Genomic DNA, 18,634 nt, shown 5'->3' on the forward strand with positions numbered 1-18,634 from the left:
ACCACCCTGGATAATTTATTCAGTGAGAGCTGAAGCAATCCGCTACACACTATCAATTTTCTCTTGAGACAGAGCATATAAAAGTTAAAAAGGTTCTGCTGGCATAGGCAAGCCATTTTCCAACAAGGTCATGAACATGAAGATGAATTATATCCTCACTGTTGAAATAAACATATGTAATTTAATTAGCTATATATTCATTACTGTAGGCTTTGGAATGTAGTAGAACATCTTTAATTAAAGGACATTTTCAATATTATTTTAGAAATTCACATAAGAAGATCTAACTTATTACTAATAATAACAGTATGAGTACATTTATGACACAAGAGTGAATTTTTAACTACCAAGACCTCTTTTGGTTACCAGGTGCATGCTCATAATTATTTCACACGTTTTTTGATGTTTAACAGTATAGATAGGAATGATAATTACATTTTCATAATACAGTTTATTTTTATTTTATTACTTTAAAATTAGATTATAGTCTTGCCAAAATCAGCAAAATGATCATTTAAATAGATGAAATGGATGTTTGCCAATAATTGCTATTAAATGAGTAACATTGCTTTGAAAAATATTGAGGAAGTTTTGAGGTCAAGGCCTTCACATGTTGGAAACAGTTTGCCTGGATTCTGAGATTCTTGACAGCCTGTCGGTATATCCTCACAGTTTATCTGAGTTTCTATTAAAAAAAAAAAAAAAAAAAAAAGGTTAGAAAAAGTTAGATATCTCACTTGGGTGGATCAACGGACTGCTGTTCTGCACCAGGAATATATGAGACATGAATGTCGACTCTTCGTGCAACCCTGGCCTCTCTGTGTAGGGACCAGGGACTTAGAGTTACTGCATATCTCTTTTTGTTTCAATCTTCATCACAGTCTTCCAGCCTCCTCCCTTTTTCCTTGCCTTTGACCTTTCTGCTTATTTCTACACCATCAAACCCCTTTTCTCTGCCTCCCAGGAGCTACTTTTTAGTTCTCTTGAAAACAGTTGTTATGGTTTCTGCTGTGGATCTGTCCAAGGGAAGCCCCAAGATGCCTTCACAAAATGAAGTTAGACAACAAATAACTTGCTGACTTTCTCAGATAGGTTGTTTTTCCATCTCACTTGTAAAGTTTCTGAAATATTACTGAAGTAGAGGTATTTCATTAGAGGGTGGAGAGAACAGTTCTGAGGATTAATTTGGTGTTGAGATGAAACAGATGTGCACTACATCAGGCACTCTAAAATATGTGTAGATATACACATATATGTTCATATGTGTATTTGTGTAAGTGTGTGTATATATATGTATGCATATGTGCATATATACGCAGCCTCTGATGATGCAGCTGCTTTTCCTGTATTTGAAAATAAAATAGAGGAAAGCAATCAGCTAGATCCCCATGATCTAATGGAAACACAGATCTTCTCAAAGAGAACTCTTAAGAAACAAGACACATGATTTAAATGATGCATTATTAAGATCAGTTCAGAAAGTGAAGCATCTCATACTGATATAGTAAAGTCAGACTACTGAGACTGATATATTCTTGAAAACATGAAGTTGTAGCATTTTCTGAATTGACAATGACAACAGAAGTGCAAAATTCCTTTGGTTGGAGGCCAACTTGGTCTGTTCCAAGGCAGATAAAATATGTAACAATGTCTTATAAAAGTTTCCTTGTATTTTAAACAAACACTTTGAACAGAATTTCTATCAACCAATTTATTAAAAATCTTAAATGTACTCCAGCAGTTGGAACATTTGTACCATGACCTGTAGAATAAAGATCTCTGATGAAATTGTGGTTGAATGCATAAAGACTGAAGACATCAACTGGAAAGAAGAGGATTTATCTGGGCTGTTATCTGTACTCTTTGTATTTCTCTTGATTAACATCTTATTGGGTGATGGTCATTTACCACTTAAAATAATGTTAGCTGGAGTCAAATAGTTATCTTTAAAGTTCAGAAAAGTGTCAGACACCATATGGTACAGCTGAGCAAGCTGAATATTTGTGGTGCTTCCCTGGGGCCTGTCACTAATGTGGGTTTTGTAACTGACTATGACTATACAAGTGGACTCCAGTCCACATGTAGATACAAGAGAAATAATTGTGTCAGTCTCACGAGCTGGTCAGGAAATAACATCAAGAGATGACACATTTTCTCTTTTCTCTGTTACAAATCAAAGGTCTTCTCCAATGAACTTTTCAAAGTATTTGTACAGGCCATGTTATCTAATGTTTTTCCCCAATTTTTAATCTCATTTTTAGCAGAAGGAGGTGACCAGGGGACTCCATGCTGGCCATGTTGAGACCGAGATATGTCTTCTCGTGTTTAGGGGCTGTCATAGAAGACACAAATATATCTAGAGATTACTCCCTTTACTTATTCTCAGTCAAGAAGGACTAAACAAAGACACCCATTTCTCTTGAGATCTATTGCTGGAGATGAAAATATACAGCACTGATACGCAAAAGAAGATCAACATTTCTGCTATCTTGAAGACAGACAGGAGAGCAACATAGAGCCAAGAGCAGCAAAAAACATGTGGGGCACTCTTCTTAGCTGCCCTGAAGGTGGTGGCTTCTTTGAGACATGTTGAGCTGCCTCTGAAGAACCACCAAATTTTCACCATTTTCTCTTTTATGTGGTTGGTTCTTCAAAATTATGCTGCTTTCCCTTTTCAGTGCAGTTTGAAAAAACAAGGCAGGCCTTGGTTGATGATTTTTTACATCACAACATCTTTCAGGCACCTGTATTGTTCATTCTTATTTAGGAACCTCCCCTGAGTCTAGGAACAGTTTATACTGAATTTATCTTTTATGAGTTTACATAACCTGCAAGTCTCCACCTAATATAAAATGTCCTTTTTATCAGTGAAGTTCTGTTTGGGTGCTGAACTGATTAGGAAAAGTTCTGTCAAGTTATAAGCCCAACATTACTCTTACTGCTGCCATAAGAACCTTAGATCTCTGTCCTACAGTCTCTGCCCTCACCAAAATGCTCTTCTTTATGTATAAAGAAAAAACTACGTATAGGCTCATACTCAACTTCTCCCACAATGTTCCTTCATAAGAGCTAAAAATACAGTGAGAGAAAGTCAGTGTGATTTATGCAATTCCAAAAAAGAGTGGGTGGACAGATGCTGTGTGAAATGTAAGCACCTCCTTGACTTTTAGGAAGGAATGAGAAAGGGGAAGGGAAGGTGCTTCTTGTTACTATGTAGTAATTTGTATTGTTTTCCTCAAAGCAAAATATTTACTGGGAAAAAAAAAAAAAAAAAAAGGAGTTACCTTTGTATTCGGACCAACAACATTCTATTCTTCATGGAACTTTAGCTTCATTCTGTAGCAGCGTGAAACAAATCAGGTCTGTCACTTGCCTGTGAAAGCAGGAGAACAAATAAGGGACATTCTCCTCCTTGTGAAATCCTTCTCTACAACCAGTGCTTTTTAGTTGGAGGAGATCTGAAGGATACTCCTTTAAAACCTAACCAACAGATACACAATTAATTTCCAATACCTACTGTCTTTCTTTCAAGTAAACCTAGTGTTTTCCCAGGTTATGATGTGTAAATGATGTTATAATCATTCTCAGAATTGTATTAAGTCAGAATCTTTAGAGAGAACATGGGGCATGTTTACCTGTATAGTCACAAAAAGACATTGCATGCAGGTGCTAAAAGTATGTACTCGTTACCCTTATTAATATGACTTGCAAAATCCCAAGTCTATTATACAATAACTTTAGGTACGTATAATCTTTTGCTGCATCTGTTATTCTGTCTTATCTGTTACTCCTGAAAGATCTGCAATAATTATTTCAGATAATAATAGCATCTGTAAGGTCAACATTTATAAAAAGACCCCATGAGAAAAAACTCATTCCATTGACTCCAGTGGTGACAGGATTTCACTGACTGTCTTTTATGCAAATTTGTGAGAGTTTTAGAACAAGAAGCGCTTTTTTTTTTTTTTTTTCGAGAGGAAACAATCTGTCCTGCTCCACTTTAAACAACTTTAATAGCAAAAGTTCTTGAAATTTGAAGTTCTTTGAAAATGTCAATAAGGTCCAAAGTTCTGTCATACATTGCTCTTAATCTTTATTTACTTAAGGAGTGTTCCTGGTCAGAGGTCAACATTAGTATTAATCATTGATAGATTCTACATATAAGAAGAGAATACACCCGTTTTATGAAAGAGTCCTTGTACTAAAGAATTTATGTAGGAGATTTTACATTAAACCAAAGCTCCAACCCAAATGGCATTACCAGACCAGAGTGATGTTCTTCCAGTTAAAAAAACTTTCATTGTACCCTGGATTTACAAAGATAATCTCAGTTTGCAAAATCCCCCCACAGTTGCCTGACATCATGATCATTATGAAGCAGGGATGGATGAGCATGGGCTGTGCCCATAGCGGCGGCCTGCCCTTCCCTGTCTCTGGTGGGAAGGTACGAGGGCAGGGCACAGTCTGCTTTCTCTCCCAGGTCATTACAACTGCCTGGGAGACGCTGCTGCTGGTGGTTGGGTATTCTGTAATGATCCAGCTCTCACATACTGTTCAATACCTTTTCAACTTGTAAGGAAGATCCCTGTCAAAGCAAGAATAGGGATATGGTAGATAGCTAGTGAAACTAGAGGGAACGAAAGCTGCTCCTACTCAAATGTCAACTCCTTTGTACAAGTGCCTTCTTCCATTTGGTGCTGGGACAGGTCCTTCCCTGCATGCAGACATATTGGGGCAAACGACTACGTTGCTCCTTGGGTTTTCCTTGGAGACACTAATGTGGGCTCTCTGCCTGTCACACCATGGACATGCTATTCAGTTTTTATTTTCAGTCTTGCATAAAATTATGGCCCCATCCTCCAGAGAGCGGAGAGCTGGTATACACGAGTATGGCAGAGCATTGCTGCCAGCTCTGTGGCTAGCAAGGCCACGGAGCACAAGTGTGTTACACTGTGACACAGTCAGCATCCCTTCTGTTCCCACACCTGGGATGCAGGGTCACGGTGGTCTTTGCAGCACTGCTAATTTACAGAGTTTATGAATTGTCTGATGAACTAGAGGACATTAGGCAATTCATAAAGAATGTTGCACAAACTGAGACTAAGCATAGAGATGAAGGCAGCAAATAATAAAGCGAAGAGTAACAGCAATACACATAAAAAAAGGTCTCGGATGAGGCAAATTAGAAAATCCTTTGATTTCACTTGCCTCCAAAATGAGAACTGTTCTGACTCGATCTGTGATTTTTGGAATAAAATATTTTGGAACAAAATGAACAACAGACTCACCACCCTTAGTTTATCTAGACCAACCCAAGGACTGCAGCCCTAGGCTCTCTCCATATCATCATAACTGTTTATTTAACTGAAAATTTAATGACCCTGCAAATAAGCTTTAAAAATAGGAGTAACTACTGCTTTTACTAAAGGAATAAAAATTTCAGGTGTTAGCTGTGACAAATTCTTCAACCACCTAAATGGATGAACCACTAAAAGGGAACAGTAAACTGCAGTCTTCCAATATTTATAAATAGAAAGGTACATCCAAACAATGTACATTTGTAAATTCTCAAATAAAACCTTTAAATGTCAGCAGACATACTTTCTATTTACTTCATACTTTACCATGCTTTAAGCTTTATAATTTTTAATACTTTATATGTACAGCAGGAAATTTATACCTGCAACAGGTATTTGAGCAATACTTTTGGCCAGCTTCAATGAGATCTTGTTTTAAGTAAAAAGTTTCAGTTATAGCCTACTGACATGAAAGGGCATATTAGAGCACCATATATTAACAAGGAAAAAGCATTTTATGCATTTATAGGATTTTATTTCTAATATGATCACTGTAAGAAGAATTACAGTAAATTAATTACTTAGATGATAAATTTACATTAAAAAGTCTGAAAGGGTATTAATATAAATGTGATACAGAGAAAGTACAAAATGTCAGTATGTCATTTATACTGCCATTTTAATCTAATTATATTTTGCTTTAATAAACAGCTGTTGTATTTTGTTCCCTTTAAATAATAGTGGGAGCACTGTGTAATAGTTTTAGAGGAAAAGAGGTTGCTCTGAATAGATAATTAGAACACAGTTATAGTTTGAAGAAGGCTGTTTTATTATGCAATACTTAAGTGATGCAGAAGTAATTAGAATCACAGAATCAGACAAAAATTAGTTATAGTGTTTGACCACTCATGATAAAAAATGTTTTTCCTTATGGCTAGTTAAAATTTCCCCACTTATTGCCTCCTTTCCTTTCACCATGCAAACCTGAGCTGTCTATAAACCCTGCTTAAATAGCTGAAGAAGGAAAATAGATATCCCTTAGCCTACTCTTCAGGTTAAACAAACCCTGCAACCTCCTTTCACAGGTCATATGCCTTTCCCAGAAAAAAAGGAATGCTCACAACCCTCCTGATGGTCCTCCATCGGGTTTCTTCTATTTGCTTGACAACTCTTTTCTATCGGGAGGGTTCAAAAATGGAAACTGTGTTCCAGATGCAGCCTCACTAGTGCCCAGCAGAGGGAAATAATAACTTCCCTCAACCTGCTGGCTATACTCAAATTAATGCAACTGTATATGAAGTTATCTTTCATCACAACAAGGGTGGACAGACTCACATTCAGTTTGGTGTCAACCAGACATCAGGTCCTTCTCTGCAGAGCAGCTACCCAGCCAGTCAGTCACTGGCCTGTACCGTTGCATGGGGTTCTTGACTTCCTCCACCCACCTTGTCCCACACCAGATGAAGGATTTTGTATTTGCCTTTGCTCACAAAGTGCTTCCTAGCCCATTCTGCCAGTCTGTCAAAGTCCTCCAGAGCAGGAGCTGTACCCTTAGCATATCAGTCTCTCCCTCCCCTCCAAGTTAGTAACATCCACAGACTTCCTGGACATGTAGGCTTTCCTACCACCTAGGTCTCCAGCGGAGATATCATGCTAGCATCCTCTGAAATTCCACCTGGAACAGAGACTTTGAACTGTTGACTACTGTCTTTTTAGACCAGTGGTCCAGTCAGTTATTCATCCACTTTGTGGTCCACCCAGCTCCTCAGTTTGGGTACCAGGTCAGTGTGGGAGTCTGTGTCAGAAGTCTTGCTAAGGAGGAAAACAACATCCATCCCATTGTGAATGCAAGGTTGGCCACATGCTCTGTCCTCCCAGGATGTGGTCCAAAAAGAAGTGGAAACCCAACATGAGTCTAAAATGTCCTCTAACATGCATTTAGCCAAGATGATGCTTGTCTGTTGAAATTTGCTATGTGCACTATAACACCTCAAACATGTCAATGCATGAAAAATCATCTCCAGTTCAGTAACTGTAGTTATAAATCAAAAGTGCAGGAAACCAATCTTTTTGAAAGACAAGGTGCCATATGAAGTTGTCCACCAGTTTGTAGAACTGTGTCTGCTTATCATACTGTAGTTTTTATTCTCCTCTCCACTTTGTTTTTACCTTTTATTTCCCTTATTTCTTCAGGTTGCCAATGAAAGAGGTTCTGTTTAACTATGATGGTGAGTATTACAATTTTTCTGACTTGATTAGAGTCACAGTTTGAATATGTAACTACTTCTTTAGTGTCACTTTAACAATTTTTCACGGTTTTGTTTAAAAACATGGTAGGATGCTTTAACTATAAAACTTAGTGTTTGGATAATAAGCTGGCTATGTTTGGTGAATGATTTTCTATTCATAATTACCATCTTAGTATCACAGAATCTCAACATCACAGAATAAAGTCACAATTGAATTATTTTAAGCAGGATGCAATCAAATATTTGGAAGAAATTGAGGTATGGTCTGGAATTAGATTGTGAAATACTGTCATTGAAATAAGATGAATATTATTTTATATTGTGAGTGCATAGCTGGAAAGTACCATTAAAATGAACGATTTGCTAGAGTTAAACAATGCTATACTGCAAATAATGAGCTATGCTTGAGAGAAGATACAATGTAGTACTTAACAAGGGAGGTCAGCAAATAGGTGATAGAAAAGACTGAAATATTCAATTTTTTTCTTTTGTTTCAGTCTTCACAAAAAAAAAGTTTAATTATGACTAAAAGTTTATTTCACTTATCATTAAGAATTTGGGACTAAGATCATGGAGAGAAATGAAAAAGAACACCTGAAGGAATACTGAGGTAAACTGGAGTTTTCAGAATGTCACAGCCTAATGAAATTTACCGTTAAAGTACTTAACCAAAGCAATTTCTCAAACACTGTTGATTAGAGTAAGTTCCCAGAAAACTGGAGAAAGGCAAACTCAATGTCATATCTAACAAAGGAGGAAAAGAAAATCTAAAGAATTACAGAAAAGTCAGCTGTAATAGCATTTCCAAGACACTGGAACAAAGTATTAAACAACACATTTGCAGGTATCTGGAGAATAGTAAGGAGATAAGAGGACTTGCACAGGGACACATCAGAAACCAATTCTATCAAGTTGATCTCATTTCCTTCTTTGACAGTAAACCAGATATAGGGGATGTGTTTGATACAGCATATCTTCAACACCATCCCACATGACATTAATAAGCAAGCAAAGCAGATATGGACTAAATTAAATTCACATAAGGTAGATGTGATACTGATTGGAAAGCTGGAGTCTGAGAACAATCATTTGCTGCTGAAGTGGGAGAACATCTCACACAGGTTTCTACAATGCTGTCTTCTAGCTCGAGCACATGGACAGTTTGCTTACCAAATTTACAGATAATGCCCATTTGGGAGGACTTGCAAGCAGATTGGACGGCAGGATTAGAATTCAAAAAAGGTCACTTACTTACATTAGAGGAATGCCTTGAAATCAATATGATAAAATTAATTGAAGGCAAATTCAAAGAAATATGAAGAGCACAGACAGAAAAGGAATGATAATAATACTGCAGGAGAGAACCTGAGGATTACAGGAGACCACAAATTGAATCTGAGTTGAAGAGGTGATATACTTATAAAAAATGACATTCCAGGGAGATGTTGAAGGGACTGCTTGTAATGTGATGGAGGTAATTACTCATATCTGTTCAGTATTAATGAAGAATCAGTTGCATGGGATGTACACACACAAAGACAGGATGGGCGAAAAGTGGTTTGAGAACAGCCCTGTGGAGAAGGACTTGGGGCTGTTGGTGGATGGTAAAACTGACTATGAGCCAGCAATGTGCACTCACAGCCCAGAAAACCAACCGTATCCTGGGCTGCATCAAGAGAAGTGTGGACAGTGGGTTGAGGGAGGTGATTCTCCCCCTCTGCTCCACTGATGTGAGACCCCACCTGGAGTGCTGTGTTCAGCTCTGGGGCCCCCAACATAAGAAGGACATGGATCTGCTCGAGAAGGTCCAGAGGAGGCCATGAAGATGATCAGGGGGCTGGAGCACCTCCCCTGTGAGGACAGGCTGAGAGAGTTGGGGTTGTTCAGCCTGGAGAAGAGAAGGCTCGAGGGAGACCTTATAGAAGCCTTCCAGTACTTAAAGGGGGCTACAGGAAAGATGGGGAGGGACTCTTTATCAGGGAGGGTAGTGATAGGATGAGGGGTAATGGTTTTGAACTGAAAGAGGGTAGACTGAGACTGGATATAAGGAAGAAATTGTTTACTGTGCGCGTTGGTGAGACACTGGCACAGGTTTCCCAGAGAAGCTGTGGCTGCCCCCTCCCTGGCAGTGTTCAAGGCCAGGTTGGACGGGGCTTTGAGCAACCTGGTCTAGTGGAAGGTGTCCCTGCCCATGGCAGGGGGGTTGGAACTAGATGATCCTTAAGGTTTATTCCAATCCAAACCTTCTGTGATTCTATGTGAAAAACAAATGTGAGATTTAGAAAGATAGAAAGATTTCAGTGTCTTCACGTAGAAGAAAAGAAATAAGGACAGAGTACAGGCACAGTGGTTTATATCTCTTCCAAATGGACTGTTAAAAAGGGATATTAGTCACTTCTTCACACTTCCTGAGAGCAGGAGAAAAAGAAATGGGCCTAAATTTCAGGAAGAGTGATTTAGTTTAGAATTTGGGCAGTTGTAGCTATGTGGAAAAGTGCCAAACCAGTTTACCTCAGGCTGCTGCAAAGACAGGCAAGCATCTCACAAAATAGATTTGGTCTGCTGGCTGTCATCTCCTACAGCTATAGCACAAACAAGGTGGCTGAATATATCTTTAGGGCTTTTTTTTCTGTGAAACTGAGTTACATTTGTTAGTCAGATCATCACGTTTTATAAATGAGAAAAATTAAGTGACCTCAGTGCATGTTATATGGTTTACTAATCTGTATTTTTGACAACTTGTGTTCATGGAAAAACTCTTCTTTTGCAGGCCTGAATGAGGATCAAGAGCTAAAACCATAGAGTATTTTGAGATGTGTTTCTATACCGAGAAGGAATCCAAGGCACAAATGTTATTTAAAGCACCATTAAAAAAAAAAAAATCGCTTCCAGTATGCTAATTGCAAAGCAGTAATAACAATCAAATATTATTTCAAGGCATAATCTTATGTACTAGCATAATTAACCCGAGATACACACATGAAAATGCCATATTGAAATATAATTTCTTAAAGTGCTTGCTGATTTAAGATTCCCAATATAATACAGCATATTTTCTTTAGAAATAATATAAACAGTGAAATTAAATAAAGCTGTATTTTTGTTGCAAAATGTTTGTTGAGATTCTTATTTTTACTCCTGTAAATCTAGCTCAAAAATTGATTGATTTTTCAGTAATACTATAAAATTAGTGAATGCTGATTATTCAATAGTGTAATTTATTAGGCCAAGTTCTGATGCCTTTATCCAGGTTTTATTCACTATTTTTCTGGTAAAATGCACATTCCCATCAGGATCACAATAACTGCCTATTTTTAGTGAGGGCTTATGGTTCCATTTTTCCCTCATCCTCTCTCACAGCCTGATACACAGTGTTCACCCCATCCTGTGAATGGTTGTGGTGTTTCTCTTGTTGCTATATGCTAAAACTCAGGCTGGAAAAAAAGAGACTTATTAAAGTTGGCCCAAATGATCAAAAGTGAGATTTGCCTAGCACAAGAAATGTATCTGGGTAGTCACATAGAATGGGCCATGGGAAGGAGGGTCAGAATTCATTACTTGAGAAAATTTGATTGCTGCATCAGATTGAGGGCAGCCCTTGGCCCAAGGGTTCAGCTGCCTGGTATCCAAAGCCTGATTTGGTGCAGCACAGCTCTTGACTCAGTTTTAAAGAGAAAATTGCTTAAATATCAGGAACCTCACAAGCTAAAGCTATTCCAAATGAGAAAAGTGAAAGCACAGAGAAGCATTTTGTTGAAAGTGTAACTAGCAACTCAAGGACACAAACAGAAAAAAAATATGTTCCTTAAGGTATAAAAAATCCTTAAAAGCAGAGAATCAGAAAGTGGCAACTCAGCGACACTGAGGATCAGCCTATTATGAGGATTAAGAAGCCCAGTCCTTCCCTACCTGACTGATGCTTGCCTACCCTGCACAGGCTCACTGGCTGCCTTACTGGGGTTGTCTAAGTGAGCATGTAATAGTGGCTATCTAGTATGTGCATCAGCCAAGGCATAATTATTTTTCATATGAATAAGTTGTATATATCATTCCTGCAGTGTCTTTTTGTGCATTGAAAAAGATGTTTAAACAAAAATGAACTGATGATTTTTATGTAAGACTGCTCTCACTCATGCAAGGAGTAGTATCTAGCTATATGCAGGGCAATGCTAGGCTATTTTTACACTAGCCAAGTCATACACTGTAAAGTAAATGGCATGGAGTAGCTTACAAGTTAAGGGAAGAGCCTTCTGCAAGATGGCTTCTCTGGAAGTGGACTGGTGACATTCACATTACAATAATGCCAAACTTAATATGAATCCAAAATGCCTCTAAGCCTGCTTGGTGGCAAGACTAATGGTAGGCACATGGACAACCTGTTCAGATTTCTAGTATTAGTTTGGGATGCTACTTCTGCCTCTGCCCTTGTCAGTCTACCCACGGTCCAGAGAAGAGTTTAGACTTGGAGTGCCAACATTCACTGGTAGGATCAGATAGGGCCACACATTTGAGATGAACACCAGTAGGTACACATCTGCCATGCAACACCAGCACACCACCTTCTGAGAGCTCATACTGACAGTGAAATACAGTATGTTCCCCTTCTCCTTCACCTCTAACTGGTTGGTGAGGTTTGGGATTGGCAAACTCACTGCACACATCACCTCTCTGAAGGTATGTGCAGCCATGCACAAGCTAATCTGTCCACAATAACCTGTGTTGACAGCATAATGGAGGTGGCACGTTGTCCATGATATGTTGGGACCACTGCCAAGATTTTCTTACCTGGCTGTGTCTCCTGAGAGGTTCCTATCCAGATACAAGCCACAATGACTGCTGTTACCTGTTCCCTGGTGAGACACTGTTTAGGAGAGCACTTGCAGCTGTGCGGCTGCACGCATACTACGCACAGGTTCTGCCGTTCTTCGCATGTATTTACTTGACTGAGCTCAGAGTGGGCTGACCTCAGGGCAGTGCTGGAGTAGGGCTGACAAGAAAAAACAAAAGAATGAGGTGGCACCTGCTGCCTTGAGCTTGACCAAGTGATGCAGCTGAGGTGGGAAAATATGTGATGAATTACTGTAGTGGGAAGAGTGAAAAGGTATGAGGCTATAACAACCACTTAGTACAATGTAATACCTATGAAGTCATCTTCTTTTACCTGTGGTTGTTGAGTCTGAGTGCTTGAGCACTTGTGTGTGTGAATCTCTGTGTGTGAGGAATGGGATTTCTTTGGCATGGGCAGTTGCGGTCAGTTTCTCTTCCTCTACCTCTGACTTTGACCCTAAATCTGTTGATTTGAATATCTGAGGAACTGGGCTCACTGGTCCCAGAGGCCATGTATAGCAAGTCACACTGTGGCAGGATCCACTTAGACATGTGATTAAATTTGTCATTATTCCCAGTTACATGTAACCTGGATTGGCACCATAACAATTGAAACAGACAGCCCTGAAATGCTTGGATTAAAAGTGGCTCTGCTCCATACCATGCCAAAAACCCACAGCCATGAGCTGCCAGGGTGAAAGCGCTCCCATTCCTGTGCCCGCTCCAAGCATATGGAGATGAAAGTAACAATGAGAAAATAACTTTAACACACAGCTTTTCTCTGTGTAAACACATCCAGGAGCAAGTCACTCATAGTTTGGGATGATTAATCTTATTCTGCCATTAGTACATGGGAAAGAGAAGACATTGTGCGACAACACTTTTGGTGAAGTGGTTTTGCTTTAAAAATTTTTACTGTGTTGCAGCCATTAATAATAAAGAGTAGTGAGTATAAGCTATTGTAGCCATTACAAATCAATGATGCGTTTTGTGCAAGGAGTCACCAGTTAAATTTCTGTTTGAGTTCAAAGAAAGGGATGACCTGTATCACTGCAGAGTTTAAACTGGAGATAAGCAGTTACATGGGTTCGCTAATGCATTGACTTGTGTCTACTGGCAAATGACTGAGCTGGTGTCTGGCATACTGGTTTCTTCCTAAACTAACAGAGTCACTTCATTATGCTGGCACAAGGTAGCAGTACTGCAGTTGTCCCTCTGTCTGTGCGTAAGGCTTGACCCCGGTCCGCTTGCAGCAGGCAGAGGAAGGGAAGGTGCTGCAGTCTTCTGATGGGGTGGCCTCTGCCGTCCGTCCTGGGAGTGACCTTCAGCACTCAGAGCCTTGTTGGCCATTGCTATTGCCTGTACTCTGAAAGTGATTAGAAATGTGATTTTTATGATGCCCAGTAGGCTCATTCAGACAAATCAGGGAGACTTTTGATAGAAAGGCTGTGGAATAATCTTGCTCCAGCTTTCAATAGGTTCTTGGACATCTTAAACTGTTTTTTAATTGTTACTCCACCAAGTGTTCAGTGATACTAGTATTTGAATTCCTGCTAAATGTGTAGACATCAGGTAATGCTGAAACAGGTACAAGTTGGATATTTTTATACTTAACTGTGCAAACTAGAACTAGGACTAGGACCCTAACTCAGAAGTTTAGCTGACCTCTTATGCTTGGAATAGGTTAATCTTCAATAGAGAAAAAGGATCATGTTTAACTGTTTCTAAACAGTTACAGGTAAGTCAATGCATGCTTTCATACAATGAACAGAGAGCTATTTTCACTTACAAAAGAAACTACGGAAATAAAAATATTGGATGAACCACAATAGAATATATTCATGGTTTTTTTTAAGGTTTGAACACATGCCAACAGTTGGGAAAAATAGATTTTGTCAATGTTCAGCACAGTTTCTTGTGTCACAAAACAAAGCTGTTTAGAAACACGAGTCACATTTTCACCTTCCTTTGAAAGAAATTTCATTTTTGTGTAATCTAGTTCACGTCATTTCTAAGCAAATTCCTTGCCTCTGGATTTATCATCAGCAAGTCTTTAAAGTTGAAAATTCAAAAAAACCCCCAAACAAAACCAAATGAAACCAGAGGTCTGTAATTTAAAGCACAGATGTGCCTGTTCACTTTATCTGACTGGCTGATACCGTTTATCACATATGATAGCTTTTTTTATTTCTTATGCTTCCAGAGCAAGGGGATAACTTTGTAAAAATATTTCCAAAGGTCTGTAATAACAAATAAATTTACATTTTGTTAATGTCAGTGCAAATTAGGAGTCATTCTCTCGGAACTGATGGAACTGCATAGACGTAAGGAAAATAAATGGGTTATCATTTCTATTGAGCACTTCACCTGAGTTTCCATGAACATGTCTTTTCTTATTTTCCTCACATTATATTTGATGCATTATAGCAGTCAGCGACAGACTTAATGTTGCCCAGATTTTTGTCTCATAAACAAAATTTAATAAAAAACACACAGAGCAAATTTGAAGGCTAAGATTTATGTCCGATTATGTAATGTACAGTGACTGCATGTTGCTGACCTTGGTCTTTCTATTAACTTCCTCACAGAAGATTGTTTGCAACAGAGCAAAATAAAAATCGTGTGGTCTGATGCAATTTCCCCTCATCTGCAGTTCTTTAGCTGTGGTGGGGACAGCGTGGGAGGCAGGCCCAATAAAAGCACTGCTGGCAAGAAACTGTAGTAAAGACTTGAACATTTGGATTACAAGCCCACATACATATAAACATACACACACGTTCTTAATGTCTCTGCCATTCATGGCAATGCATCTAAACCAGCTGTGGTCCCAGCTGTGCTTTCAAAGTAGCTGGCCTTTGATGCTATGACTTCCTGCAGCACTGAACAGCCCCGCTGAAGTCACAAAGGGAAAGATTCCCTTCATTCCCTAGAAAACAGTCTGCCATCAGCTTCTCCAGGTTTCTCTCATTTACTAACAAATGGAGACAGAAGGATGACTGTTTTTTACCTCTGCTTGTTCAGCTTTGGAGACTTAAATTTTCTTGTAACTGTTCAGCATTTGAAACTACTATATTTTTTGAAATTTAGCCTTATATGCTACCTCTGCTAGAAACTTCAAAGTTCTTTGCAGCTTTTTCTGAATCTTTTTAGTTTTGGCAACAGTACTGTGCATATTTCTTTAGGTCTGCAGTTCAAAAACTTGGAGATCATAGATCAAGTAGTGAAGGCTTTTAGACTTACCTTTTGATATCTGCTCTGGTTTTCTTTGTGGTTTTATTAATGCAGCCGTTTCCTTTTAAATCGGAATGAGTATTCATCAGTGGATATTTATTATGCTATTTACAATGATTGCCAGGTTAATTTTGATTAAAGAAATGCAAATCTTAAAGAATATCTTTGGGTAGTAGTTTATACTGAATATCACCTGATTTTTTCTGAAAAAAAATTCTGACCACAGAAATACAGTGCAAAAGAGAGCATATAAAGTTAAGCTAGATCACTGGAAACAAGACTAAAATGGGGGAGCAGGATAAATTTAGTGCAGTGATATAGCCCTGCATATCAGAAAGGAAAAAGTAGATGAAATGCAACCCAAGTGTTGCATAGTTTGCAATCATATGGAGAACATACTTGTCTCAGGTAAATGAAGCCCAAAAGAGAACTTTCTCTGACACCATGTACTCATTCTTCACATTGTTTTGATTTTAGAAGTTACAAGTATAGAACTAATACATTGGACCATGTATATTCTATATATTCTGAAAAATTTACTCTAAATTTTCTCACTTGCAAAAGAATGCACCCAACATTTCATAATGTTGAATACATAGTTGCGGCTCTGTTTCCAGTATCTTTGTATCTTGGGCAAATAAATGAGTTTACAACATGTCTGACTAATAATTAACACGTACAGAGTCTTCCTAGAAAACCATAGTCTGCAGCTTTCTGTTCAGATTTCTTTCTGAACACTAACTGAAGGTATTACATATACAGTAAATGAACATTTATTGATAAAGTGAAACACAGAGACCTTCAAAGAAGGCTGCTAGGGGCAGAAGAATGTGGCTCATAAGTCAGCTATTGATCTTATATTACATTGCAAGTGAAGTTTGGATGGCAAAGCAGCTTGACTCTAGAAGAAATTTCTCCCGAGGACTTTATTCTATTGAAGGTGATGGTTCTGCAAAGTGGAACAGGCTGAAAAGGAGTCTGTATCAGGGAAGGTCCTGCAGGGTACGAGGCTGTTGCACAGGAAGAAATGATGACTGCAGCTTTAACATTGTCTCCAAAGCAGCTATATGTTATTGTGACCAGTTCTGTGCCTCAGGTTCTCCTGGCCCTGTAGACTGTTGTGCTGACTACTGGGATGTCTGTGACCACCCCGTTGAGCCCACCAGGTCGGATGAGCCTTGGCCACCTCCAACATCAGGTAAGTACAAAGAAAATGATCTGTTGGCATTAGTGCATCACGATAAAAATATACTTGGAAGTAAAATTACTAATTATTCTGTAGAGTTTATACATCCTAAAAATGTGACTAAAGATATAATAGACAAGGACACTGATTATGAAAATGGAGAAAGAATTATGCTAGCTGTTATTTCTTTGTCTCTAGGGACATATTTTTAGCATAGGTTAGATTGTATTTCTGTTAGACGGAACCTCTGTCCAACCTGAAACTTCTCAGAGATAGCTTCATTGCATCAAAATTGGTGTAATCTCAACAGTTTCAATAAAGCCTCATGCATTAACATGAGATGAACAGCAAGGTCTAAATTTTTGTATCCATCAGTAGAAATAAATAATCAAGAAAACCAAGGGTTATCCTGAATTATATTGCTCTGAGTTACTCTGCAATGGTTTTGATCCAGCATAGCTTTCCTCTGGGACACTATTTTTCCTGCAACAGCTCAGGTGCAGGAATAGGTGAAGGGGTGTGGTCAGAACAAGGATTTCTGACATATTTTATTTTTTACTTGTTAGTTTGTAGTGGAATTTCCTCCAGGACTACTCTAAACTCAGTTTATTTTTTTTAGAACTAGAGATTGCAAAATAATGATCTACAAACAGCTGGTCATCTCTTGGCTTTTGCATAGACCAAATCTCTGTTGTGAGAAAAGTTTAGAATTGTAGATTTTAAGACTATGTAGCTTCTTACTATTGGTAGATTAAATATGGCTGAAAAATGTGGAGACTGTTCCAAACTTTGAAAAGCCTAAAATCAACAAAAATACTGCTGCAATCTTTTAAAATTAACCATTTCTTTGCAATAACCCTGATGCTTACATTCCAGCACTCAGACCACAAGCTCTTAGGATGCTGTGCTCTTAAACTAGGCATGCAGCCAAAATCTGATAAATGGGAGTGATAAAAATGCTGTAAAACAAATTTAGTTTTCCAAAGTGTTTCTAATAATCTAAAAGAATGTTCTATGATTTATATAAATAAAGACATTTGTTGCATATTTATTTGGTGCAGTGATGTGTATCATTTCCAACAGATCAGGGCGGTGTTTTTGTAAGCTCTAAATAAACATTTAGCAGCATCTCTGCTCCGGAGCTGACAGCCTGTGGGTCTAGTTTGACAAACTCCTTCATGGAAACAAATCATTACAAAACCTGTAGCAATTTGTCGTGTGGGCCCTGCTTTAGGTCTACCTCTAAAAGGTAAAAGTCTAACAGAAGGTTTATATAAGGGAATTGGTGAGGGGTAATATTTTTACTGCCTTTCTTAATCCAATTTTCTGCATGCGTGTTCACAGTTTTGTACCTCCTGGACTGTACATACCTGCCGGAGGTAGCAATCATATTTACCCTATTTAAGCGCCTTTATTTGTCCTATAGTTGAGCTTATAATTTTTTTAATATCTCATCTCAAATCAAGATCCTACTTTTCTGATCCTTAAAGTGCTTCCCTGATGGAATGTCTGCAGCTTTTTAAAATGCGTATTGGGTATTTGTTATGTAAGTAATTTAGAAAGTAAAAGGAGAATAATAAAGCAGCCAAAATACAGCAGGGGGTAAAAAAGAAACCTCTAAAAGAACTTTCTAAAACTAGAACGTCTGAGGAACAGGGAAGACAAAATATAATTGGAGGGAAAAAATGGTGAGACAAAAAGGACTGAATGCCTGAGGATTAAGCAAACTGAATCATTTTTAGAAATTACATAAGTATATTAGCTGACTTTTAGTAACTTAGACTACACTCCTGCATTTGGCTAAGAATTATTTGAACACTAGAAGATCAATACACCAAAGTACT

General features: G+C 38.3%; 2 protein-coding genes across 4 annotated transcripts in view; both read left to right on the forward strand.

The window, feature by feature from the left end:
- MLIP (muscular LMNA interacting protein) overlaps positions 1-10,657 on the forward strand; it is a 122,372-nt gene extending 111,715 nt beyond the window's left edge. For all 3 annotated transcript variants that reach the window (XM_074895763.1, XM_074895765.1, XM_074895764.1), the window contains exons 14-15: positions 7,491-7,525; positions 10,317-10,657. In XM_074895763.1, coding sequence (XP_074751864.1) covers positions 7,491-7,517 — 27 coding nt within the window. In that variant the 3' untranslated portion in view covers positions 7,518-7,525; positions 10,317-10,657. The remainder of the gene's footprint in view (positions 1-7,490; positions 7,526-10,316) is intronic.
- Positions 10,658-16,432: 5,775 nt separating this feature from the next.
- The window catches only part of TINAG (tubulointerstitial nephritis antigen), a 49,048-nt gene continuing 46,846 nt past the window's right edge, over positions 16,433-18,634 (forward strand). The window contains exon 1 of the mRNA XM_074922419.1: positions 16,433-16,802. Within this exon, the coding sequence (XP_074778520.1) occupies positions 16,433-16,802 (370 nt within the window). The remainder of the gene's footprint in view (positions 16,803-18,634) is intronic.

The sequence above is a fragment of the Athene noctua genome, chromosome 1 (genome assembly GCF_965140245.1).
Source record: "Athene noctua chromosome 1, bAthNoc1.hap1.1, whole genome shotgun sequence".
In the NCBI taxonomy this organism is placed as follows: Eukaryota; Metazoa; Chordata; class Aves; order Strigiformes; family Strigidae; genus Athene; species Athene noctua.